The sequence below is a fragment of the Platalea leucorodia genome (assembly GCF_965183815.1).
Source record: "Platalea leucorodia genome assembly, chromosome: 15".
Taxonomy (NCBI): Eukaryota; Metazoa; Chordata; class Aves; order Pelecaniformes; family Threskiornithidae; genus Platalea; species Platalea leucorodia.
In genome coordinates this window covers 11,301,782-11,328,966 of record NC_138837.1, presented here as the reverse complement: position 1 = coordinate 11,328,966, position 27,185 = coordinate 11,301,782, and the positions used below count along the sequence as shown (strand labels likewise).

Here is a 27,185-nt window from a genome sequence, read left to right as displayed (position 1 = left end):
ACCCCCCCGGCTCCAGCCTCCTTTCAGGCCGTTGCAGAGAGCGATGACGGCTCCCCTCAGCCTCCTCCTCCCCAGGCTGAGCCCCCCCAGCTCCCCCAGCCGCTCCTCCCCAGCCTTGTGCTCCAGCCCCTGCCCCAGCCTCGCTGCCCTGCTCTGGCCACGCTCCAGCCCCTCCATGGCCGCCTTGGGGTGCGGGGCCCAGCGCTGAGCACAGCATTCGAGGGGCGGCCTCACCAGTGCCCAGCGCAGGGGGACCATCCCTGCCCTGCTCCTGCTGGCCACACCAGTCCTGACACAAGCCAGGGTGCCACTGGCCCTCTTGGCCACCTGGGCACCCTGCTGGCTCGTGTCCAGCGGCTGTCGACCAGCACCCCCAGGCCCTTTCCCGCCGGGCAGCTCCCAGCCGCTCCTCCCCACGCCTGCAGCGGTGCCTGGGGTTGCTGTGCCCCCAGGGCAGGACCCGGCCCTGAGCCTTGCTGCCCCTCACCCCGTGGCCTGGGCCCATCGCCCCGGCCTGGCCAGGGCCCTCTGCAGAGCCTCCTGCCCCCCAGCAGATCAACGCTCCCGCCCAGCTGGGTGTCATCTGCAAACTGACTGAGGGTGCCCTCGATCTCCTCATCCAGATCATTGATAAAGATATTGAACAGAACCGACCCCAGTACTGAGCCCTGGGGACACCACTGGTGACTGGCCGCCAACTGGGTTTAACCCCATTCACCACAGCTCGTTGGGCCCGGCCACCCAGCCGGTTTTTACCCAGTGAAGCGTACACCTGTCTGAGCCATGAGCTGCCAGTTTCTCCAGGAGAATGCTGTGGGAAATGGTGTAGCAAATTAACACTATATGTACTTTAAATATGTTTATTAAAAATAATCTAAAACATTCCCTACTTAAATGCTAGTATGAAAGTGATTAATCATCGGGTGGCTTAAAATAGCACTTTGCTGTGCAGAGTGGATGGTGCTGGGATCAAACAGGTTTTAGAGTGATAAGTTCTTCTGAGACTGGAATTATTTTTGTTTTGTCATTTGGGCAGCACCAGCCATACTCTCAGTTCTTTAATCTTGCGTATCCTTTCCTGAAGCGCTCCAGCTCCTCTCCTTGGTTCCAGCAGTGCCTGATAGGAAAACGTGTGATTGTCCAAGGACCGAACCAGCTCCTCTCTACTTGCTTTGACGTAGCGGAGGAGCTGCCTTATGCAAAGCACCGAGACCTTCTCGGTGGTGCGAAGCACGGTCTTCTCTCGGTTAACTTGGTGTGAATTGTGGGTGGTACATTGCAGCGAGCGGCTGCAGGATAATGCTGAGCGGAGCTTTGAGAAGGAGTGAGTGACAAAATGGAAGAAAATCTTCTCTGAGCTTAGGTGGCCCCAGCTTCCCCTGGTCTACCATCGCTGCTTTTGATTTCAGCAGTCAATTTATTGTGCTTCCCTTTACGATGCAGTAGATTCCTTCCTTACAATTTTTAACAGCCGTAATTGTATGATCTGTTCTAACCTTGCAGTCACAGGGAGGTTTTGTCCAAGAGAAATCCAGTTCTGAGGCACGCAAGAGCGTCATCTCTGTGCACGCATGCCGAGTGTCACAGGCTAAACCCTTCAGTCTGTGCCTGAGGATTTCCTCACGCTGGAAGACTTCCATCAGATAAATAAGGAGAAATGTTGTGTAGCTCTGCAAGGAAAGAGGCAGTTACTCCTCATTGCAATTGGTGTTGTCAGCACAGGTTAACCAGTCGTGTCGCTAGACAGATGGAAATTGAAAGCTGCCTGAGTGTAAAGGGGAACTTGCAGAGTAACAGAAGCTGAACTAAGATGCGTTAAGCCTTGAACAAATGTTTTCTTAAAGCATTATTTCAAAGCATCCAAACTGCAAACATCCATCTTTTGTCAGTAGTTGGAGTGGTTTTGGGGGGGGGGGAGTAGCAATGATTTCCAGCTGGAAATACATATTAACAAGAGTTAATTATAGCCTTACAAACACAGGTTGTGTTTGGATGCTTGGCCACGACTCCTCCTTCCTGGGAGGATCCACGGCGATGGTGGCAGAACCTGAGAACTTCACGCCCGAGGGGCTGGGGTGGGCACGGGCCCTTGTGTCTCTATAAAAGCCTAAAATTAGGAAGCACTGGGCCAGATCGTCCCTTTTACTGCCCGTGGCTGTGAGGTGGCACTCCTGCACTTCTCACGTGTGCCCTCATCCCTCTTCTGCATCAGAGCCAGGGAGCAGAAGCACTTAAGTTGAACTGTTATTTCTGACATTGAAAGGGAGGTTTCCATTTTCTCTTAAATTTGCTCTCTAACAGCCCTTGTAACGTAGGTGGCTCCTGATTCCCAGCAGTGCTGTTTGTGGGGTAGCCCTGGTTACCAGCAACCCCCATGATTGCTGCTGCAGATGTCAGCCAAAGGCGGGCCACCAGAAGAAATCAGCCTGTGCAAGTTCTCCCAGGAAAGCATGCAGAAATCCAGGGCAGGGCGCTTGAAAGATATTTCTCAAGAAATACAGTTATTGCTCCTCTGAAATTACCCATCCTTCTGGGAGAGCACCAGACTCTGGGATTTTTATCTCCCATGCCAGAAGCACAAAATGCTCTTGCAAGTCATCTCAGCTGAAGGTTCAGGTGTGAGGAATCAGAAAAGACTCTTATTCAAGTCTGAAACAAGACTTGATAATGCTCCATCCCCAAAATAAATGAAACAGTATCGGAGAAATGCAGTCTTTATTACTGCGTGATAGGTCTTGGTTTCATTTCCTTCGTGCATGTGTTCGCATGAACACGAAAGCAAGTGCCAGATAGACTTCTTTCCCCATTCCCCTATTTTTGCTTAAAATATGGTTGATGCACTGAGCTCTGCAATCATCAGAATATCTTTAGCACGGAGAGGCACCCCTAATACTCCATAGTCACACTTTATTCATCCGCCCTCCTGTGGCATTTGTACCAGATGGGTTGTAATACTTGTGCAGCATCTGTTAGTCCTCCCCAATTCCACCATCTTTGCGGAGCTGCTGAAGAGATTAAACTCACGAGAAAAAAAAACTTCTTGGCAGTTGAGATTTTTGTATTGAGCAGCACAGAACTTACACCAGAAATACACACTGACCGGAGAAGGAGAGCTGCTCAGCTCGTACTGATAGCGGGAGTCCAAAGCCTTGTTTGGCTTGAGCCTAGGGCCCACCAAAGCTATGCTAGAGAAGACCCGGCCACCTTGTCCTGTGCAGAAAGAGGCTGGCTGGATGGGAAAGCAGGTTTACCTCTTCAGTCTGGATTCAGCTTTGCTGATTGACAGAGAGCTACCAGCTGTTGCTCTCTGGCCATAAGTTCAATTTATTCAAACAAGTCCTCCTCCTTCCCCTTTGCAGGCAATTCTTTCATTAGACACCATGGAGACTTTCCAAAACTATCCTCTTTCTAACAAACTCCAGTGCCGTCGGGAGGCCACCTTCCCGCTCAGTTTTCCCAGCTAGTGGGATGTGAGTACAGACACGGCTGAAACGAAAATGAGAACTTCCCCTGCCAGGAGCAGGGCACGTTGATTTGGTCTAGCCCCTGTTGAATAAACTTGCTCGGCCATTCTTTTTGTATATCATCCTGCGTATTAGGTAGGTTCTGTACCACACTCCTCACAGGGTAAAACTACTGTTTTACCCTGCAGTATCTCAAGCAACCTCTGAGGTCGTCTTGAAGATCTGCCTTGCAGGATCCCTTGTTCCTGTAGGTAATGCTGCAAAACTTTGTTGTCCTCTTTGACTCCGGGCAGCTTTAGGTCTCAGCAGCATTGCTCTGCAGCTCCTCCTGAAACAACCCTTAGCTTCGTCGTCACAAGGTACAAATTGAATGTTGTTTAGTCAAGAGACCATGACTCATATTCTTCCCTCTCTGTCTTGGGCTGTGGTGGCTCGGGGACTGAGGCAAGGAAGATGCTGCCTGCTGGAGTCTTAGCTTGGGGTTACGGGGAACTGAGTAGTTGCATGCCCATCCCCGCTGAATACAGTTATGGAAGGCTTGCTCTGCCTGGAAACAGGTGGGTGAAATGCAAGAACGGCCGTATTGGGTGAGATCAAAGGTCTCTCTAGCTTAGTGCCATGTATCCAGGAGAGGCCAAAAGCAGCAGGTATTTAGAGACCTAGATAAGAACCGAATACGTAAAAGGTGAGTCTTCCCTTCACGTTGTCCTCCAGCAATAAACAGCCTAGGGATCTCTTTAGATGAGTTATCATCAGCCCCCTCACCTTCATCTGAAAGAAAAACAGATATCGGCAAGAAGGTGAACTCCTGGTTTGAGTGATGAGGTTTCTGTGGTGCTCTGTATGCTGGACGGTCTTCTGGAACAAGTATTTTTTTGCTACTAAAAAAGGAAATAAGGATTTTTGTCTGCCTTGATCCTGCACGAAGTGTTCGCATAAGAAACAAATTTATGAACTTGAACACAGGGCTGGTGGGTTTTTCTCCATCCGTGCAGGTGTTTGTGTCTACAGCTCTGTCTGCTCGGCTACAGAGGTTGTTGCTGTGGTTTGTGTTAGGCACGGGTTTCAGTTTAAGTGCAAGGTTACAGACTTAGTAAAATTGGGACCTCCTCTGTTGCAGGATCTGTGGATTCCTTACTTCACGATCACAACCGACATCACTGCCTCAGCAATGCGGGTCCACACGGACGGTGAGTGCGCCGGCGGCCTTCTCCGGCAGCAGGTCTTAAATAGTGATGCGAGACTTCGTGTCACCCCTTGTTCCTGGAACCTTCCTCACCTTTAAATTTGGCTTTCCTTTTGTTTCTCCCGTCTCTGTTATTTGCTGAGCACCAAATTGTGGTTGTACAAAGATAACAAGGAACAGAGCTGTTGGGAAGAAATTAAATGCGATGCTGTATTCACTATTTAGAGAGAAAATGGGTCCATTGACACCGGTCTGTTTCCTTAAAACATCCCATGAAGTGCAGGTGGTTTAGCCATAAATCAGAACTAATGCAACCAAAACATTTTAAGATTCAAATTCCCCTTAAATGAAGCTGTTTTCCCAATAAAGAGACTCCTGTGCCTGGAGCAGAGGCTGGGTTAGGTTCGCATTTGTGTCCAGTCCTCTTTATTTCTCTGGTGGAAAACTGTAATGTACTTTACTGACTGAAGAGAGGAGAAAGATCCGAGCGGTCTGCTCCGCTGCCAGGACGTGGTGGCAGCCCTGTGGGACGCTTGCTTTAGCTTTGGTCTATTTGGGGTAAGGGTGCAGTGACCCAGGCTTCAGTGAAGAACGCAGAAGCCTACCAGCTACCCCTTGGGTTGCCGAAGCCTTTGCTGCCACGTCTCTGATGTTTCGTCTTGTGAGCTGGCGCAGGCAAGGCTCTCCATCCCTGCCGTTAGGTGTGGGTTACAGAACCGCTGAATCGTACTGACACCGGGGCTTTGTTGGCTGAGGACAACCAAGGTTGCTAAAACAAGCAGACACAGGATTAACCTTTCTCAGAGGTTTTGTGTTCCCATTCCGCAGCGGGTTAAGCCAGCTTAGGTCAGGAAACTGGCTCCATCCAGCTGCTTGTCCCTGCAGGAGTTTAATATCAGGACAGAAATCACAGGAGAATGGTTATGGTCGTCTCCAGGATTCACGGAAAGGAGAGGAAGGAAGTTCCCAGCTGCTGCAATTGCCCATCTTGGTTTCATCTGTGGGGTGTAACAGAAGAAGTGGGCATTTTTCTTGGGTGGAAGTTCCAACTCACCTAAATCTATTAATAATAAAAGCCAAATCTGCCAGTATTGACCTGTGCTAAACAGCAGGAGTGCCTAGGTTATAATTAGAAACAGAACTGTGATACGTTTTAGAAAGAAAAGAAAAAAAAAAAAAAAATCAATTCCAGTTTGCTGGAAAGAGCTGCTGTTTGAAGCACCAAGTAGTTAATTATTGAGAAGCGAGCTAACACTGCAAGTCTTACTTATTTTTGGTATTTTAAAGATTCGCTTCTCAGACGAGGCTCTTGGCCTCTTTGGAAAGGCAGCGTCTTCTCAGTTCAGCTGATGCGAATGTTAAGAGAGAAATGGGTAAATAAGAGCCTTAAAGCAGAGTTTTACAGGAAACAGATCCAATCAATTTCTACTTGATTAAACTTTCTGTTTTGAACAGCTTAAAAGATTATAACTTTCTTCCTTACAGCACTATTAACAGAGATGTCCGAAGAAGAGATAAGATCGCCACCATGAACTCACACTGGTTTTACAAGTGAAAATGTTTGCTTATGGCAGAGCAGGGAAAACAGAATTTTTGAGCTTCTACAGCATATCTTTTTCATGTTCAGCTCCTGCTAAAAGTCTGTTTTTTGTGGGTCTCTGTAGAACATAATGGCTTTATCTGCACTTCAATCTGCTTATTCTTTCTATCCCTTTGTCCCCAGGAGAAGCCTTTTCCTTTCCTTATCAGTGTCAGCTCAACAAAGCACTAAAGATGATCCCTGCAGTCAGGCATATGCTGAAATCTGCTTGAAGGCAATAAATATGAGGCATGGGCTTAAAACTGTGGTTTCTAAGGCCTTTGCCTGATAGTATGTCTGCATAGCCTTTTTTTTTTTTTTCCTTTTTCCTAGCCAGGATTATGGTATAGAAAATAATAAACTGCTTTAATAACTTTCTAACGGTATTCTCAGGAGAGCCTCTATCTCCCGATTATTTTAATGAGCACCAAAGCCTCCCCCGCCTCGGCGGCAGTAATTAATGCTGTTGCCATTCCCTCCCTCTCGTTCCTGCAGGTTCCCTGTGGAGGTACGTCCGTGCCAGCATGTCCCTCTCCGGGTATATGCCTCCGCTCTGCGACCCGAAGGACGGGCACCTCTTGATGGACGGAGGTTATATCAACAACCTTCCTGGTAGGTGCACAGATCCGTGGGGAAGAAGTTACCAGGAACACAGCCTGTCACGCAGCCTGCCAGACTTGGTCCTCTTTTTTTTTTTCTTTTTCTCCCCCAAAAAAGGAAACAAGGAGAAATATTGCAGACACCTTTCATCTCATGATGGTTACCAGGAGTCATAGTTCTCAGTTTCCTAGGTGGTTGCTTTATCATGGCTTTATTAAGACTATTTTCGTTATGAAGTGTTTCCTAATAGACATGTTCCGAACATAGAATTCCAAGCTAATTTTGAATTTATTTTAGTGCTCACTGAAAGGAGAGAGCAGAAATTAAACTGCAAACATATAGTCTATCTTTGAGTTTCTTTTCAAAAAGTATCGGTTGAATAAGAAATAATTCTGAGAAAGCAGCAGCGTTAACTCGTCATTGTTCAGGCTGGCGTCACCCAGAGCCTGAAGGGTTCAGCTGGCAGGCGTCGGTGTCTCGGGTAGCTGCTAGCACGTGGCAGAGGGGGAATCGCGTGGCCTTCAGAAGAGTGATGTGGGGTTTGGGGTGGTCTGAGAACTGGACCCAGAAGGGTCCAAGGCTGTGAGTTCACTTGTGTGTGCTTGGGATGTGGCTTATGTCAGGGTTGTTGTCGTAGTCAGAACGCGTTGGAAGGTGGGTGGCTCAGGAGGGTGGCCAAGATAGAAGAGGGACGTGTGGCGTCACTGCGGTTTGTGACTGTTAGTTGTGTACAAATAAAGAGGAAGGAATTTAACCTAGAGACTCTGCATCTGAGCAACCTAAATCATTTCCATGTTCAAGACAAACCGAGACTATATTTTTCCATCAGGGCTGTATTTGCTGAAAAACCAGAAATGGAAATAACACAAAATAGACCCCCAAAGTCTGCATCTGACACTCTCTGTTTGTGTCTGTAAGCAAAAGTATGAATTGCAAACCACGGCACCTTTTCCACCCACACATATTGGAGAGGGCAAAGAGCGCGTGTGCAGGTGCCACTGGGTGGAAAAGATACAACAGACTGAACGAGCCCAGGAATATAAATCCAAGTTACAGAACAGATCTGATTTAAATAAGTGTCTAAATTAAGAATCTAAATTGGCTCTTCAGAGCTGTGGTTTTCCTACGCATAACTATTCTGGAAACTGCAACTATCTTGGACTCTGGGGGTGTGGAAGAAATATAAATTCGTGCTGTGAGGTACACGTCCTTTTCTTCCTTCCCTTGGCACTTCCCTAAATCCTCACCCGTACCCAAAGGCAGCAGCTAGTCCTTTTATTGACCTTGAAGGAGGAAGCGTTGCCTCATTTCTCTCCCACTTCCAAATACAAATCTTTCTCTTGGATCCCAAAGCTTTTCTTAGACTGAAATCCTCCCCGCCGCTCCTTGCTGTCTGGGTCCTGTGCTGCTCCTTTCCTTTACCCTCTGTCTGCAGAGCTGACCCCTGCACTGCTGACTCTCCTCTTTAAGGCCGCTGCCACTTGCTCTCTCTACACGTCCCCCAGATCTTTTGTTCTCATGAGAACTGCTGCACGAGGTAGAATTCATGTGGGTTTAATGTGCTCTTTCACATTATACCTGCCCTGGTGTAGCTGTGGACCCGAGCTGCGTGTGTCCCACCTCCTCTCCCCGGCTCCCTGCCGTACAGTGTTGCTGCTGCCTTCACGTTGGTTCTGGTGACAGTGTGGCCTCGGGGAGAGTTGGGTCATCCTGCTGATCTGGGGTAAAACGTACCCCGTACGGGATGTTCGCCAGCAGTTCAGCAACGGGAGCTCGCCCTGAGGTTACGCAGGGGCCCAGTCGGTGCGGAGCGGGCAGCGCGCTGGCATCTCTCCGTGAAAACGGAGCAGGTGGGGCAGGAGCCTCCCCGGGGAAAGGGGCTCTGGGCAGAGTTGCTGCAAATGTTTATACCTGAGCTGTTCAAAGAGACGCTGGTGGTAGGTACAGTGCCAGGTGATGTGCTCCCTAGCGGTATGTGCATAAGCTTTGGCTGAGCAGAACCGCGTACTGATACGACCTTTCCCGCTAGCTGATGTTGCGAGGTCCATGGGCGCAAAGGTGGTGATCGCGATCGATGTGGGGAGCCGGGATGAGACAGACCTCACCAACTACGGCGACTGCTTGTCTGGCTGGTGGCTGCTCTGGAAGAGGTGGAATCCGCTGGCCGAGAAAGTCAAGGTATGGTAGACTGTATTAAAATGGCAGCTGTTTTCGTGTACAGAGCAGGAAGCTTCTCCTTGTTCATTCAGGGAGCGAGCCTGCTGACAGACCGTCATCCTTCTTGGGTTTGAGCTCTGACTCTTGGACGAAGACAACCGGGCAGTGCCCTGCCGCCAAAGGGAAGGTGGAGACATGGGAGAGGGTAGAGCCACGCTCTGGGAAGGGTATGGTAGGATTGTTAGAGCAAAGAAACCTTTTCTTAGAGGTGCATTAAGTTTTGATAACGTCAGAATTTACAAATTTTACCAATAAAAGTAGTAACTTTGTCCAATTCAGTGTTGCTATCCTGTGTGTCTCTGAACTGGTGACTTAGGGAGGTTTTAGCACTAGGCAGTAATTCACATTACTGCTACTGATAAACGCAGGGCTGCAGGGCACGATGGGTTTTTTCTCTTGTTACATCCAGTCAGGCCAACTCTGTTACTCTGCTGCGTTTCCTAAATTATCTGGCTCTGCAGCTGTCCCCCAAGTGAATGCTGTTTTTTCGTCTTCCCTCCTAACTAAATTAACACATTCCCCCGTTGGAATAAAATACTTGTCTGTGCTTCCCAAAGTTGGGGAAAATACTACAAGCTGTGGGTCCTGCTCTGTAATCTAAAGTTTTGGTTTTTTTTTTTCTCTCTCTAATAACTCCCTTCCCCAAAAGGGCCTCATCTCCTCGAGGAGTGGCCTTTTGGAGTGGGTGCAGCGGTGGAGTGCCCTGCTGTGCCTTGGCAGAGTTGACCGCGCTGCTCCCAGTATGTAGTGGGAGTGTTTGGTGGGGGAAAAGGGAAGACCCTGACCCTTCTCAGTAGTGCCCAGTGAAGTGTTATAACTGCTCAAACGGCAGTAGGCACACATGGAAACATGGGATTCCTTCTGAACACCAGAAAACACTTTTTTTACTGGGGGTGGTGAAACACTGGCCAACCAGAGAGATTGTAGAGTCTCCATCTGTGGAGATATTCAGAACTCAGCTGGACGTGGTCTTGGCCAGTCTGGCCCAGCTGAGCCTGCTTGAGCCAGGAGGCTTGGAGCAGACAATCTCAAGAGGTCCCTGCCAACCTCAATCATTCTGTGAAATCTCTGCCCTGGTACTGTAGAGATCATCCCTGATTTCTGCCTTGAAGGATCACTGTCCCCCTCGCACCTCAGCACAGATCTCCCTCTTAAGGTACCAATATCCTGGAATGAAGGACTCAATTCAACCTTGAATGCAGAAATATGTTTGAAGCAATTCCCTTTCTGCTGTGGATTATGGAGACTCATCGGCTAGCTGTCCACACTGCCTGGGAAACAGATGGAGGTGCTGATGTGTGAAGGCTTCAGCAGGCTTTTGCTCACTCTTGGAAAAAAAGGAAATTGATAGATAACTTGCTTTTTCTCCATTGTGAATACAGAACATATTCTGAAATGAAATTTCTGAATTAATCATGATTGGTGTGTCTGGTCTCGATGGCAGGTGCTGAATATGGCAGAGATCCAGACGCGGCTTGCGTACGTGTGCTGTGTGCGGCAGCTGGAGATGGTGAAGAACAGCGATTACTGCGAGTACATCCGCCCCCCCATCGACCGATACGGAACCCTGGACTTCGGGAAATTCGATGAAATCTGTGTAAGTGCATCCAGGGGAAGGCAGTTCCCCCGTATTGCCGCTCCACAGAAATCTGCTGCTTTGTGGTGCTAATTAGTGCCAAAGCCGTTGGAGAGTAAGAGAAGTCAGTTGGCACACGCTAAATAATGCTGTGGAATGATATCATGACTGTGAGATGGGATTAACGGCAGAAATCAAGTTAGTAATCTTGATGATATAATGACCCGTGAATGGATCAGTTGCCGCGCTCTGTTTCATGACAATTCTTGTTCAGCTGCTTGGTAAAAACTCTTGGGTGTCTGAGCTGCTTTGGGCAGTTGGGGTTTGTCAAATGGTGTCATTTCTCTTCCTTCATTATGTAGCTTGTTGTCGCATGAAAGATTTGAAAAAGTCTGTAGGGGAGGCCATGAATCACTGAAATGGAGGGCAACATGCTAAAATATCTGGCTCGGTTAACATTTCAACACTTCTATTAATAAAACATATCATCCGCAATTCCTCTGCACCTGATAGAGCATCAGGAAAACGGCACCAATGTCAGTGGAAGGACGTTGTGAAAGGGTAGTACGAGGTTACGCGTCTCTGGGATTTAGTTTTGTTTGTCTGTATCAGAAACCAGCGTGGGAAGAACTGACTCCAGATGTGCGGTTGGATTGTCTTAGGGACATAATTCAGCATTCACAACAAAAATCTCTGCCCAGGTTGAGGTAATGATAGCAATTCTGGCTCATTATCTCTTAACAAAAGTTATTTTACTGTCTCTTTCCATTCTTTGCCTGCTTCAGCCATGCAAATGTCTTCCATCTTCAGGTGTTTCTGCATAGCTTTGCTCTTCTCGTAGGCTGGAAAAAAAAAAACCACACCACCATTTTTCCTTTAAGTTGATCTCCTTTATAGATATAGTGAGACCCTACAATAGTCACTAGGCTGCAGGTTGATTTCTCTGATAATGCTTTTTATAAATACGAAACAAAACCAGTAATACCATTAAGCCCTGCGGATTCACATTTGAGAGAGTCCTTAGGACCAAACAGCAGCTATTCCAAACCACCAGCTGATTTCCCCAATATCAATATTTTCTCAAGGATATTTGGTGTCTCATAGCTCCTGGGCAAACAGTGCTGTCTGCCAACGGTGGATCTAAGACTTCGCTGATAAATAATATTCTTCACTAGATGGAGTGCCCTGGCCATTTTGAAAACCTTGATGAACGGGTCTGGTAGTTCATCACAGCAACAGACAGTAAGCTGTCCGATCACTGTTCTGTCTCTGTCTGATCTGGTGCCGTTAAAGAGATTTAAAGACACCAGGCAATTTTTTCTCAGTGGAATAAAACTTGAGAAAAGTGCGGTTTCTCGAAGATGTCGCTTTCTGTGAGCGAGTTCTTGGCACGAGGCACTTGCAGGTATGGAGGGGCAGCACCCTCCCGGATTCTCATTCCCTGCAGCGTAGCTAAATAACTTTTGTCCACAGGGAAGCTTTAAACTGCGCTGACCTTAAAGGAAGGGGCACCCTAGGCATTCCTTCACTGTTACAGGCTGTGAAGTAGTGGGGTTTTTCAACTACATACCTGGATTTTACAGAAAATAGAAATGGGCACCATATAACCATTCAGCACATTCAAAAGAACAAAAATCCCCCTTTCTTGTCAAAACCCCTCTGCTGTATCAGCCCAGAGCGACAAGGCGGCCGCGTGTGGTTTCCTGAAGCTCAGGTTCTCGCAGTTATTTTCGATCAACCTGACCCAGCCAGCTGTAGATCTGTCAAGTCCCTTTTCCTCCTGAGTAATCACATCCACCCTGGGCTGAGGAGCTAGGATAGATTACGAGAGGTGAATTCCAGCCCGAGTGCCTCCCCTGCTTTGAACCCTGGGCCAAAAACCGGAGGAGAGACAATACCGGCTGAGCCAGGGCTGCTTCCAGCGCTCGGAGTTGCCACGCAAGCCTGAGGTTTAGTGCGTGCCGCTAGCACGAGAGCTGGAAATAGGATCCAGGCCTCCTGACGCCTGCTGCCCTGTCCTTTCGATTTGATTTCTCAACACCATTTCTACTGTCTTGTTAGAAAAAGAGTAAAACATGGAGCAATTGGTTTATTTTTTCCAGTTGTTTCCATGCTAAGGATACAGCACCGCGTTATTACTCCGAGTGCAAATTACTTTATGCTTTTAAATTAGAGAAACGTGTAGTTTGTGGGTTTGGTGGTGTGTGTGGGCCATCGTTTCTGCTCCAGCAAACTAACGCTTGCATGTTCAGTGCTGTCTGGCTTAACTCGTTGCAAGAGGTTTCAGAAGCGGGTGCCCTATGGTGACTTTTCTTTGCTGCACTTGAGCCAAGGGGGCAAAAGACACAAATTAATGAATACATTCTGCCAAAGAAAGAGCCTGTACTGGAAGGGCGTATATATACGCGTCCTAAGCTTCTCTTTATATGGCATTATTGGGTGAACAGCCTGCCTGAAGCCAGTGCTGTAAAAATAGTTGTGTCCGGTGGCACTTTTCATTGCATACAGTGGGCTCAAAGGTCAAGTTAGCGTTTGGACTGAAAATAGCACCTTGTTTGCCTAATCGTTCCCCTAATTCTTAGGCTGAACAGCTTATGTAGCTGAGGCTGGAAGGTAGCAAAAGTACATCCTGGCTTTGGGGTAGACCTCTGGATTTCCTACTAATTTGCAGGTGATGTGACATAATGGTTTTTTCGTTATTAATTACTTTTTCCCTGACTCTCTTTTTTTTCCCAGGAAGTGGGATATCAGCACGGGAAAACAGTATTTAATGTCTGGTGCAGGAGCGGAGTCCTTGAGAAGATGCTAAGGGACAGGCAAGAGACTTGCAAATCCAAAACTGATGTAAGTGTTCGGTATAAATGCGCTATTCCGCAAGAGTTACTTAACGCGCGCCGGATTGCGTACTGCCCAGAAACTGGGCAGGGGTATGAAGGAGAATCATCGATCGCCACAAGTCCTTATTGTGAGCATGCACGTATTTGTTAAAACTGTATTTTAGGCAAGAAAAGGTATGATGAGTTTTTCAGAAATGTCTTTCCTTGAACCATAGCCTGGATGAATGAGGTCCTGCACTTGGCTGATCATCAGGTACGAGCGTGGCCCAAGCGTGCTCTGCTGGAGCCCAGGCTCTGATGTCTGCCTGTCCATCCCCGATATCTGATGCATGCCCGTGAGGAGATCCATCCCTATCCTCAGCGAGCACGATGCGGTCTCTGAAACCCCAGGAACCGATGTAGCACTCTGTAGGGCGGCTCTCCTGTTGCTGTTTCATTCTAGCAGGTTATTGATACCGTGTTTGTAACGTGGAATCGTTCATAACACACATGTCCTCAAAGGAAGGCAGGATGCTCACCAGTATAACTGGCATTTTCTGAACGATGTAACTGATGATGGCATCCTGGCTTGTATCAGGAGCAGTGTGGCCAGCAGGAGCAGGGAGGTGATGGTGCCCCTGCGCTGGGCACTGGTGAGGCCGCCCCTCGAATGCTGTGCTCAGCGCGGGGCCCCGCACCCCAAGGCGGCCATGGAGGGGCTGGAGCGTGGCCAGAGCAGGGCAGCGAGGCTGGGGCAGGGGCTGGAGCACAAGGCTGGGGAGGAGCGGCTGGGGGAGCTGGGGGGGCTCAGCCTGGAGAAGAGGAGGCTGAGGGGAGCCCTCATCGCTCTCTGCAACGGCCTGAAAGGAGGCTGGAGCCGGGGGGGTCGGTCTCTGCTCCCCAGGAACAAGCGATGGGACGAGAGGGAATGGCCTCAAGCTGCTCCAGGGCAGGTTTGGGTTGGGTATTAGGAAAATTCCTTCACGGAGAGAGTGGTCAGGCATTGAACAGCCTGCCCAGGGCAGTGGTGCAATCACAGTCCCTGGAAGCGTTCAAAAAATGTGTGGATGTGGTGCTTAGGCACATGGTTTAGAGGTGGACCAGGCAGTTAGGTTAACAGGTTGGACTTGATGATCTCAGAGGTCCTTTCCAACCTTAACGATTCTATGATGCTATGTGTACGTGTTTACACACCCAACTTTCTCTTCTCCTTCCCTGTGTGTGTCAGCAGCCTTGTGGGCACTAAACGCTGCTGACTGAGCTGCCTTCTGCACCGAGCGCTGGCGCGGGGGCTGCGACTGTGCCCCCGCAGGTCCTGCGAGAGAGGCTGGCATGGGGTTCAGGTGATGAGCCACATCTGTACCCATCGCTTCGGTGCGCATGTGGACTGCCTCCCCGAGTAACGCTGGGTGGGCACAAGTAACCTTTTAAGAATTATTTTTCATTTATTCTTGTGCCACAGACTTGAGGTGGTACCTGGATATTGTTCTTGCTGCTAGAAGCTGGTCTGCCAGGGCAGTGGCCCTGCCACCAGCTGCCCGATGCTCGGCACAGAGGACGTGAATCGGGATCACTGGCATTGATCTCGGTCATTGCTGGCTTTCAGGATGTGACTCTGTGACTCGAATCATTCTCAGATGCTTCCAGAAAACCTGAACTAAACCCTTGCTGGAGATGTGTTTTTAGCCAAGAGTTAAAATCCCTGCAAAGCCGTAGATTTTTTGCTTTGTCGCTTTTCTTCCTCACTCTGTTAGGAAAGGCATTTCGTAGAGCTCTCGCTGAGCTTGCAGCACTGTCGAGCCACTGGGTTTCACGCACCTCGTTCTGCCCGCTTCAGCACATCCGAGCAGTTAATGTACAGTTCAGTAAATGCCTGATTATGGTAAATCTACAGCCTACATAGTGTTGCTGTGTGGTTCCAGTCCCATCGAGATTTCTACTTAAAAGTATGATAAAATTCTCTTGGTTTTACAGTTTAAGGACTGAGGTCAACTTCTAGAGTTGGTTCATAACCCAGTGGGCTGACTGAATTTCTTGGTGGGGAAGTTTCAGTTGTTTTTAAGAAAGTTATTACCTTTTTGAGGACTTGGGTACTATATTATAATAGCTTATTAACAGTACCCTCCTTTGAACTCCTCTGATGTAAAACCCGAGTGCTACAAAAGGCTTCATGTTTTACCCAGTAATTCATCTTTATCATCTTTTAGAGATAGGGAAATGAGCAGTAATATTTTAAGTGATTGCCAAAATGTATCATAACTGTAGTGAGCCTCTAAGGAAAGTCAATAGAGGTGAAAAATGACATTGAGGATTTGGAGCACTTTCGCTAGGAGGGAGGTGGCGTGAGCAAGGGAGAGGAAGGGCGGCGCTGGCAGGGGTGGGCATGAGCCCAGCAACGAGGGGCGGATGACGCCCACATCTGAGCTAGCTGCCCTAGACCCCCACTTGTCACCGGAGAGAGACGAGCCTCTGCAGGGTGTGAGGCACTTGATGAAATGGAAGCGGCTCCGTTGGGATGAGGTGAACGGCACCCTCCGCTCCGGCCGTGTGAAGGGAGCCAAGGGCAACTAGTGCCAATGGCTTCCTATCATCGGGCGAGTCCCACCCAAGCTGCCTGGCAGGGTGAGTGGCTTTGGGAGGAGCACAGAGAGACTGAGCTTTATGGGAAACTAGCTGGCCATCTGAGGAGCCCCAAAATTCATCAGCTTGTTATTTCTTACTGGGAAGACGACCTGGACTAGGAGATGCATTAGTCTGAGCTGCAGAAGACGGGTCTCCATTCTGCCTCTGGCACCTTGCGTTCAGCCTAGTTGTGTTCGTTTATCTGTATTAATAGTCACAAGGAGAAGTCAAGGGAAAGAAAATTGTGGGTGTCTCGGAAATGGTTACAGGTCCTATTTCATCATCAAACTTTTATCACCAACTGGTAACAAGCTCAAACATATTCACTGCTGTAACAAGTGCTTCTTTTAAAGAAGACCACTTTTAAAATTGCCCATTATATGGGATACAGTAATTCAGGCTAATATTTCAGTTAAATCATGATATTGCAGCTGTGCATCAAGCAGCATGTTGAACATTTATCACAATCTGCCGTGTGTTTTTTCTGGCCCTTCAACTGCCCTGGAGATCAAACACGTCACGTACTCGTTGCAGACGTAGCCTGTCATTGCATTTCTGTGTACGCGCTTGATACCAAGGCAGAACGTGCTGGTTGCAGAGACACCAAGAGTATGAAAATAATGGGTTCAGGAGAGTGACTCAACAAACTGCCCGGTTACGGAGCGGGAACCATCAGCTTTGTGCGTTCCCCCAAACTTGACGCTAAGGCTCAGTTCCAGGCTGTGCTCCCAAGGCCCGAGGAGGTGGTCTGCTCTTCCTCTGAAAGCTCTGGAGTCCAGTAAAAAACAAGTTTGTTTGGTTTTTTTTTTTTTTTTCCCCATCTGACTTTTGTTTCAGTAGATTTATTTCTACAAAATAACAAGTATTGCAGGCTCCCACTGGGGTGTTTGTCCTTTTTTTCCTTAGTCCATTAGAGTCACTTAAGTCTTTTAGCTCTGCTATCTTCCAAGGATAACAGCTGATATTTTTAACTTGCCTTTCATTAGCAAAGGCTTTGATGCTCTATATGTTTTAGTTCTTCAGCTATTTCTGGAGTGCTCAACATTTGAGAGAGCTGAGCACGGTTTCTTATCATCTTGTTTCCATGTCGTAAGCATTGAATATTTACTTAAAAACTCCAGATATTTAATCATTTAGATACTTTTTCCTTTGCTTTCATCATTCAGTCACTGTTCATCTTGTCTCAAAAATGCAAATACTGAAGATACAAACAACAGGAACCTTAGATAAACTTCACTTGAACAACCCTTGCTCTTCCCCAGCACAGAATAATGCAATACTGTTAACTGGATCTCCTCAGGGAAGTTTTGTCTACTGAAGTGTTATTCATAGTCAAAGCTAAATATAATTTAGCAGACTACAATAGTAACTGTCTTTCTCCTCTAATTTATTTAATAAAGATTGTGCCAAAGAGAATACTTTCCTCCTTGGAAAAAAAATGCCAGCAGAAAGGTTTTAGAGTAGGTTTCAAATGAATCTGAGACACTTCTTTGCCTCGTGTTAACTGATGGGAGCATGGGTTTGTCCTTAAAAGTAGTAAGAGGAAGTGTTTCAACATTAAATTCCTGCTTGCAAAGCATCAGACGAGCGTGGGAAGACACCTGGTTTCCCACAAGTGGCGTTCCAGTCTTAGTGCTAAGGCTTTGGGGTGCAGCTGCCTCAGCAAGTGTCCTCGAACAGGCTTACCCGCGGGATCCTCTATGTCAGCGGCCGAAACAGATGCTCCCGCGGCTACGGTCGCACTGCCGATTGCCTTCATACTCGTCTGTCCTCCCTGCTCGTCTGCGGGAGCACGGGAGCTGCTGGTGGGTTTCCTGAAGCACCTTCTGGTGACGGTCGCTGCAGGATTTTCTTCAGCTGTTCATGCAGCGCCCTGGACTTTTGTCCCCTCCAAAGCCAGTCCCTGTCTGCTCCGCGCTCCCAAGGACAGCCTGGCGCGCGTCTGCCGGAGCGCTGGTGCAGCCACTTTGTCGCTTGGTAAGAGTCCGCGTTTTTAGAGTACAGGCGATTGCCTCGAACATTGCTGTGTCTGCTTGGGGGCCAGAGCTTGCACATATCCCTCGCTTAGTCATACGGCACAAAATGAAGATGTAGATACTTTTTTCTCCTGTCCTGGGGAACAGCTTTCTGCAAACGCTTCACTGGGACTATTCAGGTCGGATGTTCAAAATGAGCCTGGACTGACTCACCCTTCTTGAAGGTTCCTTAATGGTCACACTGAGCTTCTGAGCTTCCCGACTTCTGTATATTTTAAAGTGTGTGTTCTAAGCTACTGCTGTTTCATTTCGTACAGGTATTTTTTTAATTCCCTTTGGGCTTTTCTCTGTCCGCCACTCCCCACCAGCTGTTTGTCCTGGATCCGCACCTTGCTTCAGCCGTACTAAATTACATCAAAAGTTAGTTACGGATTAAAGGTCAACTGAGAGCAATCTGCTGCAGCTGTAATGGGCTTCTGCTGTGACCCCCACGGGGGCTGTATGATTCATAGGATCGGTGCTCTTGCCAGAAGAGCAAAGAATTGCTCATAAAAACCCTGCGTTAGGAAATTGCCCTGCCTGGAAGCACGTGGACAGGTCTGGGTGTTCAGAAAGATGGCTGTCACAGCAATTCCTGGCAGCCCAGTGCCGATAATGTGCCCCTTGCCAGCTCTTCCCCGTCTCTCTCCTCTGGGGGTGTGTGCTATTGTACTAATTAAAATCACTGGTTTTAAAACAATGTGAGGGGCGTTCAGGTTTCCATCTGGTGACCTTGTGCCTGGCCCCGAGGAGGCAGGCAGGGCTGCTCACGGCATGGCAGGCGGGAAGACCAAAACAGTTCTGAAATGCCAAAGTTAGGTTTTATTAGAGGAGAAACTGGAGCAGGCAACTTCTCAAAATAGAGAACATTCAACCCACTGCTTGAGTGAGACACAGTAAAAATAGAAAGGGTTTATTGAAAAGAGGAATTACAGTGGGAAGTATTTCTCCTTGCGGGCGGACCACGTACCTCGGGCTCTCGCTCGCTGCAGCACCTCCAGCTCCAGGGCTTGCCGGGGTCCCCGGGGGTCCTGCCCACCCCAGAGCCTGGGCTGCTGCCTGCCCGCCCGTGCAGCCTCCCATGGCATCGCTCTGCAGGCTCAGGGCTGGGCCGTGCGTGGTGTCCCACCGGGGCACTGCGGCCTCTTCCCCTTCTCCCAAGGGAAGGCGACAGCTCCCCGGGGGCTGCACCTGGCCCAGCCGGTCCCTCTTATAAAGTAACGGTGATGGAGAACAAACAAGTAAAATGAGCACTGTCTGTCACAGAGTCCAGACCCTCTGGTTCTTGTCTTTGTGGTATTTTCTATAGTTTGCTCAATTTTTAATAAGGCTTCTTGTTGCATGGATGGAGAAGGAGCCATTAGAGGTTGTCCCACTGTTTGCACTTGGGAATCCCGTCTCTGCCACCAGACCTGCATCAGGAGAGTTGCTTTGTGAATTACTCACTGATGAGTAATGGCTTTCGAGGGGGCAATTGTGGAGAATTTGTGTGTCTGGAGCTTTCTGTCTGTTCAGTATCACTTTTATGTGATAAAAACGTTCGCATTTTTTGTGTGTATTTGTTAACATACCTAAAACTTAACGCTGTGTTTCAGAACGTGACCTGTCCCACCACCTCTTTTACGGACCTGGCAGAAATCGTGTCCAGGATCGAGCCCGTGAAAGCACCCGTGGCAGACGGTGAGTCGGGTGATCCGGCTGGCACTGCGGAAGCTGCTTGCTCCTCCTGTGTCCCTTGTCTGATGGCTTTCTTTTAACGCCCCATGCTGTAAATCGTGGCGGCGCAGGGCTGGCTGCCGGCTCCGGTGCCTGCTGAGCGCAGCCGGCACTGGCGGGCTGTCTCCATGCTTCATCCGGAGCCCCTGCCTGCAGGTGGGCCAGAGCTTGCCCCAGGCCGGAGCCTCCGCGTGCCCCCTCCCGCTGCCTCCTCCGGGAGAGGGTGGGAGTCGGATGTTCCTGCCACGGCGAGACACCCGCTGCCGGCCTGTAACCGGTGTGGTCCGGCATTGTTTCCCTGCTCAAGTTAGCCTAATCCGAGTGAAACAACGCATGGCAACTCCTGCAAGGACAGGCTTTCATTCCCCTTGTGCTGGCCCATGTCCTTGCGGTGCCTTTGCTGTTTGGCCCATGTCCTTTTGAGACGGGGGGAGGCTGATTTAAAGCTTTCCCTGCTGTTGTGAGCAGGATCCGGCGTGACTCACTGGCTCCGTTGCTTTTTGTACGCTCCCGTTACGGGGAGCACTGGGGAGCTCAGGAGGAGCAGGTAACGACTCCTGCATCTCGTGCCTCAGCCGTGCCCTGCGCAGCAGTTCCCTGTACGTGCCGTAACCGAAGCTCGCTTAACAAAAAGGATCAGCTTGGCAGGCCTGAACTCCCCGAGCGTTTCACCAGTGCTAGAGCTCTTTATAAACAGTCTCTCCCCTCCTCCCGATTCTTGTTCTTGCAGAGGGAAATCTAAAGTTAGCAGTCCTCCCATCTGTGACTGTTTGTAGAGATGTCCCTGTGGTAATTTGAAATGCTAATTACAATCATATGCCTTATGAAGAAAATATTAATCAAATGTGGTTGAAACAGCCATTGTGAATAAGAATGAAGAGTTCATGTAACACAGTTATTTAAGGCATAGGCATTGAGACCTGCTAAGGTTTAACCAGTGTACTGGGACAGATCTCCCTCCTTTATATAGTTTCTGATTATTCGCCCCCGTTAGGAAGACCTGCTTTCTGCTGGGTGAGGCCATGAAAACAAGTGCAACAACAGGACACGTCTTTCCGAAAGCAGATACGGCAGATTTGGGGCTGAGGAGGGCCTGCGCGGGGGCTGCCTGGGACGGGGCGGGCAGGTGCTGCCGGCTCCTGGCGGATGCTGAAAGCTGGTGGCTGTAGAGGCTCCAGAGGAGGATGGCAGGAGAGAGTCACGCGCGTGGATGCCATGTCTTGAAGGACCCTTTGTATTCGTGTTGTGGGTGACTCCGTGCGCTGCCAGCAGGGGCCTTGCCTGGTTTTTGGTGGGCAGTGGCTGTAAAGGCATTCCTCCGAAGGTGGCATCGCCTCGGTGCCGCTGGCATGGCATCGCTTTTGCTAAAGAGGTACCTGGAGCTGTGGGGGAAGCGGTCTGTACCGAGGCGAGCTCCGATGGAGGGTGACACCTCCCTGGCAGTGGCCTTGGGGCTGTCGGATGGTTTCTCGTACGTGCTGGTGAGCCTTTGCATTTGTCTGCTCGTGAAGATGGTCTGACTGCTTTTGTCGCGTGTAAATAAGAAGGCAGAGTGCTTCTTGGTAGCCTGGCTGTGAAACAGCCCTGTCAAAGAGAGTGAAACCTTTTTTCTCCCTGGAAATCCCTTCCTGAGCGAGAGCTCGGACTCTGCAGGGATTTAGAAAGGCTCTGCTTGTCCTGACAGCATACCGCAAGTCTCAGGCTGGGTGGAGAAATTACGTCAATAATTTTGTTCTAAAGAAAGGCAATGAAAGTGATGATGTTCTGATGGACTGGGAAGGCAGAAGGAGGAAATGTCAGTGCAAAGGATGAAAGGCCCCGACGGGCAGAGGCTGGCGGAGCCTCCAGGTCAGAAGCCATGTTGTCTTTGAGGGGAAAGGGCAGAGAAGTTTCTTCTCCACTCTTGAGTAAACTGAGAGCAATGACTGAAGCCATTAAAAAAAAAATAAAAGGAAGGGGTGAGCAGAGGCAACCCGGGCGAAGGCCTGCGCTGGACCCAGGGTACCTGTGCAGCCGGTGAGCAGGTGTGGACGCGTCTGCAGGAGAAGAGCAGCTCGTTCGCACAGCTGAGCCGCTGCGGTGTTTGTGGCCATGTGTCTGTTCTGCATCCAAATGCTTCCCCGATTGGGATTTTCTGTCTTTGTTCAGCTGTAATTGCATTTTACGTGGCCATGGCAGCACAGATGCCACCCTCTAAGGGTGGCTCCGCCACATCTCTGGTCACGCTCCCACCTGTAAGGGATTTCTGAGGACCAAAGTTGCGCAGGCTCTTTGATTTCCACAGCAGGTTTCACGTCCCGTTTTTAAAAGTGGTGATGCTTTGGGCTGTCCCCACGGCCAGGTTTCACGGTGTGAGGCGAGGTAGCACGCTTGCCACACGCGATGGCTGAAGAAGATCAAGTCGTGTAGCAGAGCAATTGTAGCAACAGCCGTTTGGGAAGGAGAAATGTTATTTGTGGTGTCAAGTGCCTGGTCTTGCAATACAGCTGAAGCAGGGGACATCCCAAAACCTCTCGAGGGACACAGTTATTGGGCACTAGGTCACCCTCTGCATCTTTGCTGCTTAAAAAGTACTTTTATCAAGAAGCAGTAATGCACCTTGGGTTGTGATGAGCTACCAGAGTCACTGATTTACATCGCAGCCTGTCAGGGTTACTGAAACAGAAACCCTCTAGCCACACAGCACCGATTTTCTTCAAATGCGGTGTTGCCTGCAGAAATCAGGCATATATAAAAGAAATGCTGAAAGCTACAGAATCACAAAGCAGATCTTTGCCATGAGACGTGTGACCTTCCTGCTGTGAAGATGCTCCCTCCGCTAACGGTAGGCTGGGGTACCTGTCTGCGGTGCAATCTCCTCTTCACTGGCTCATCTTCGAACTGCAGCGTTTGGGTGTTGGTGTCGAGCAGGGCAATGAGGCCTCGGCCCTGCTTGATGCTTCTGGGGGGCTTTTGGAGTGTAAAGGAGCGGTCGCCCCTGGAGCCCCAGACGCTCAGCCTCGAGCAGGGCAATGGGGGATGATGCTTAGGGACAGCAGGACCTCCTCCTGTTCTCCTGTCCCCTCTAGCCCTCCAGCACCCACAGCTGCTGTGCGAGGGAGGTGAGAAGGGACACCCCTCTCTTGTTTTTTATATCTGTATAAAGACCTGTTAAATGCTGAATAGTCCTTGGAAAATCAAGTTTGGTTTCGATGGTAGTCAGTTTTATTGGAGCTGTAAACTTCAAACTATTGTACGTGCTCTCTGTCGCTGCTCAGATGAGTTTCCAGTTTCTGTGGTGTGTTTTATCAAAGATTATCAGTAGTGTTTTTATTATAAACTAATGATAATTCTCTGATCCACAGTAAAAAGAACACTAAAAAATAAAAAAATAAAAAAAGACCAAATGTTTTTAATCCCAATGTTCTAGCAGTTGGTTGTAGTTATCGTGTTAGAAGAAAATGCTGTGGAACAGACTGTGCTGTTGTCTTCAGCGTGGAGCAGATGCTATTGACTGTTCCCAAAAGAAATACTTAATCAAGAATCCGGTTTAAACACGAGCCACTTTCTTCACTAGTGGGCTGAAAAGCAGGTATTGCTTCAGCAACTCAAAGCACACTTGAATTAACTCAGGAAAGTGGTGGAAAACCTAGTGTCAAAAAAAAAAAAAAAAATCTGCCATTTTAATGCGTTAACTTGCATTCTGAAGAACGGCGTGCCAGAAGCTGCGCAACAGGAAGGTGCCCATCTGCCACTTGCTTTGTTCCGCTGCCCGCGTGCCTTGGTTTCACGCTCGGTGAGGACGGGGCTCTGCAGTGGCTGCGGGCGCGTTGGGTGGTGCGTGGGGGCCGCTGACGGGCGTCTGCCCGTTCCTTGAGTGTTGAGTTGATGTGGGAGAGAGTCGGTCCCGTAGGCGGGTGACTCTCCTGCTCTCTGTTTTACAGACCCTCAAGTGATCTCCAGGTGCTGGAAGAGCCGTTGACTCTGCACTGATGCATCTCGTTCCTTGGGAGCGGGCTTTGGTGCTGGGGACTGGGGCTTGGTGGCCTGTCCTGCTGCTGCCTGCTGTGCCTCAGCCCGCACAGCTCTGGAGCTTCCCTAAATTCTGTTAATCTGCTGGATTACCGGAGAGAGCAGGTGGTTGTCCCCTGTGGACAGGAGGGGAGTGTAAATGTCGCTGTCCCCGGCAGACCAGAGATTGTGAGACACGTAATTATCATCTCCACGCAAGAGCGAGCTTGCCTGAAGTCCCTGTTTCCAATAAGTCTGTGACCGATGTGTCCGGGCAGTTTGGATTGGTAGCTCGCAGGCGTGTCTTCTGAAGGTGTTTCACAGGTCTGGTCTGGACTGACGGGTGGGAGACAGCAGCTCCGCTGTGAAGAGCGCTTCCCAGGAAGAGGGAGCATCTCCCCATTGGAGCCTTTGTGTCCCGCTGGGCTGGGCAGCTGGCGCCCGCCAGAAAACACGGCCAGTTTGTATCTCACTGCTCTTGCTCCAGGCGCTTTAGATTCCAGAGGGCTCCAGGACACCAGTTCACATACAGGGCATGGTTTATTTTGTGATCTGGCTGGAGAGGCACTATCTGTGTTTGAGTAGTCCCAGTTCCCTGACCTGCAGAGAGCTGGCCAGCAGCCACCCTGCCCTGCGCAGTGCTCAATGGAGACAGCTGTCATTCCTCTTCCAGTTTTCTCTGCCTCTCTGAACGCTAGTTAAAACCACTTTTTTTCTTTCTTCTCTCTTTAGATGAGTCAGACTACCAGACTGAGTACGAGGAAGAAATTCTGGACAACCAGAAGGATGATTATATCGATTTCGTAAGCAACCAGGCTGAAGAAGACTCTGACTCGGTACGAAGCCCTGGAAACAGGCAGTGCCTGTGTCGCCGCTGAGTCCCGTGTGAACGGTGTGCGGTGGGTGTGAGGTGGAGGTGTCGGGAAGGATACTGAGAGAAGCACCTGGAAGGGACTTGCTGAGGAGGACTGCAGAAATAAGTTTGCTTTTTCGTGTCGTACAGACACTAAATGCCGCGTGCTCACCCAGTTCAGGTCAGTCATCTGCAGTGGTGCTGTGTGTGGCAAAACCTGGCCGTGGTTAAAACCTGGCCGTGCAGCTCCGTGGGTTCGCTCGAGGTGGGTCAGGGCTGGAGAGCGTACGGCACGAGGAGAGGCTGAGGGAGCTGCTTCCTCCTGAAGGGAGGAGAGGAGGTGAAGAGAGGGTCTGACTGCCCTCTGCAGCTGCCTGCTGGGTGGTTATGGAGAAGACAGCAGCAGAGACGCACAGCAGAAAGACAAGAGGTGACAGACACGACTTGTGCTAAAGGAAATCCTCACTGGGTACAGAGGGAAATATTTCCCAGTAAGCATGGCTGAGAACTGCAACAGGCTGTGCAGGGAGGTGGTGGAAACTCCATCCTTGCAGATACTTGAAAACCAGATAGATGCCCTGAAGAACCAGATCTAGCATTAGTGTTAGCCTTGCTTGGAGCAGAAATCTGTATTATACCCTCCAGAGGTCCCTTCCAACCACAGTTGTTTGATTCCGTGGGACATCAGGTCCCCCTGAGGAAAACCTGCACTGAGGCCAGACTTCACGTGATGTGGCCCGCAGCCGGAGAAGCGGAGCTCGGAAGGGTCGCATCCCTGCCGCTCTTGCTCTGGCGACGGTCGCTAGCAGGTTGAAAAGATGAAGCTGCCTGTTGCGTTGGACATGAACAGTTTCTCAGCGGGAGCATGTGAGCGGTTTGGGAAGGTGCCCGGCCTGGGTCGCTGCCCACGTGAGGATGTAAGGTGGCTTTGGTGCTTTGAGTGAGGAGCTGGAGTGATGGTATAAAGATCTTGTTTGCTGGGCTGATCTCCGGTGGGTAATGGTTGGTGGACAAAGAAGAGGCGGAGGGGAAGAGGACAGATTTTATGCAGTTCGGAGAGGATGCTGAAGAATGAATTTCTGCTTATTTATTTATTTATTCTCCTTCAGGATGAAGATATGCAGATAAGAAAGCGCAGGAATCTCCCCAATGTCGACAGCCAGGCAGGCAGCACAGGAGAGCCAGGCTAGCACTTGGAAGAGTCTGACCCTGCTGGCTGAGTGCTACATCCCATTTGTACTGACAGCAGCTGTATTTATTTATTAAATATTTTAAAAAACCCAAAACAACGTCTAGTTGAAATTAAGCAAGCTTTCATCCTTCTCCGGACAGGGTATGGGGCATTCAGCTGCCAGCACTAAGCACAAATACCTGCATCACGCCCGAGTCCCTTTGGACCTGCTGTGAAGGGTGGCTGACGCGTGCCGTGCTCCCTCGTACAGGCGCCAGTATGAGCGGCCCGTTATTAATCACTCCGAGACTGGCAGAGCGGAAACGTGCTGGGAACGTGCAGTTAAGTGCTGCCTTGATTTTTGCTGCTGTATGTTCTAGTCGCTGTTTTTACTGCAAAGGCCCAAAGAATGATGGGAGATTATCCTGCCGTGTGCTGAAAAGGCTCTGAGCAGCAGCACTAGAGAGAGGGAGGGTTTTGTGGTTGCAGCAGCGTTGCTTTCTTCTCATATGAATCAGGTAACTGTGTAATTAACTCCTCAGTGACTTTCAGCCACGTACTTGTGAGCAATGCTTTGACAGGAGCAAGTCTGAATGTATTTCACTTGAAATCTAAACCTAAGAAATCAATTAATGTGAACGCTAGCTATAAAGGCTGTATCCTCAAGCCATCAGCAGAACATTTACTGACGGATCATGGAGCTGACACTTGCCGGGCAACTCTGGAATCACTACTTGGCTGTATTTGCCCTGTGAAATAAAGTTATTCTGCTGGACAGAAATGTCTGCGTGGTTCTTTGCGTTGGTCCCACAGAGAGAAAGTTGTTGTCAACTAAGAGCCCAACTTGCCTCTGCTTATATCAGACTTGCAAAGAAACACATGTGGTTTGCAATTCCCACCCCCAGCAGGAGTCACTCGGTGGATTGTCAAGCGTTGGAAAGAAATCTCCAGCGCTCTTCCCCCTCCCAGGGCTGCAGCAGTCGATGTGCGTTGGACCGTGTTCAGAAGTCCCCCAGTGCTTGCTCTTGCCTCACATCTGTCATTGCCGATAGCTCCACTTGGCTGGATAATCAAGCTAATTCTTGCTTTGTGTAAACTCTTCTGCTCAGCCCTAGCGCTAGGTGCTGTTGCCTTGAGGGGATTTGTCATCCAACCAGAGCACCGAAGACGCTCCCCAAAGCTGCCCGCTGTGCTGAGCTGCCCTGGCCCTCTGACGTGAAGTGCGTCAGGAGCCGGCGGTGACGCCTCCAGGCAAGACCAGAGCTGGGCAGCACAACTTTGAGGCCAGAAACGCGTTTGGGGGCACCACCGAGGACCGTGGTGGTTGTAAACGCTGTGAAGCGTGACCTGTTCTCTACATTTAACCTCCTCTCCCCTGTA

The 27,185-nt window shown here is 49.5% G+C and overlaps 1 protein-coding gene across 6 annotated transcripts in view; it reads left to right on the top strand.

The window, feature by feature from the left end:
- PNPLA7 (patatin like domain 7, lysophospholipase) overlaps nt 1–26,572 on the top strand; it is a 128,606-nt gene extending 102,034 nt beyond the window's left edge. For 4 of the 6 annotated variants that reach the window (XM_082327179.1, XM_082327177.1, XM_082327178.1 and 1 more), the window contains 8 exons: nt 4,585–4,654; nt 6,725–6,841; nt 8,859–9,007; nt 10,491–10,643; nt 13,359–13,466; nt 19,671–19,755; nt 24,514–24,617; nt 25,744–26,572. In XM_082327179.1, coding sequence (XP_082183305.1) covers nt 4,585–4,654; nt 6,725–6,841; nt 8,859–9,007; nt 10,491–10,643; nt 13,359–13,466; nt 19,671–19,755; nt 24,514–24,617; nt 25,744–25,824 — 867 coding nt within the window. In that variant the 3' untranslated portion in view covers nt 25,825–26,572. Of the gene's footprint in view, nt 1–4,584; nt 4,655–6,724; nt 6,842–8,858; nt 9,008–10,490; nt 10,644–13,358; nt 13,467–19,670; nt 19,756–23,714; nt 24,256–24,513; nt 24,618–25,743 lie in introns of those variants that run through there. The other 2 variants (XM_082327181.1, XM_082327180.1) reach the window with 2 other exon arrangements.
- Nucleotides 26,573–27,185: the final 613 nt, after the last annotated feature.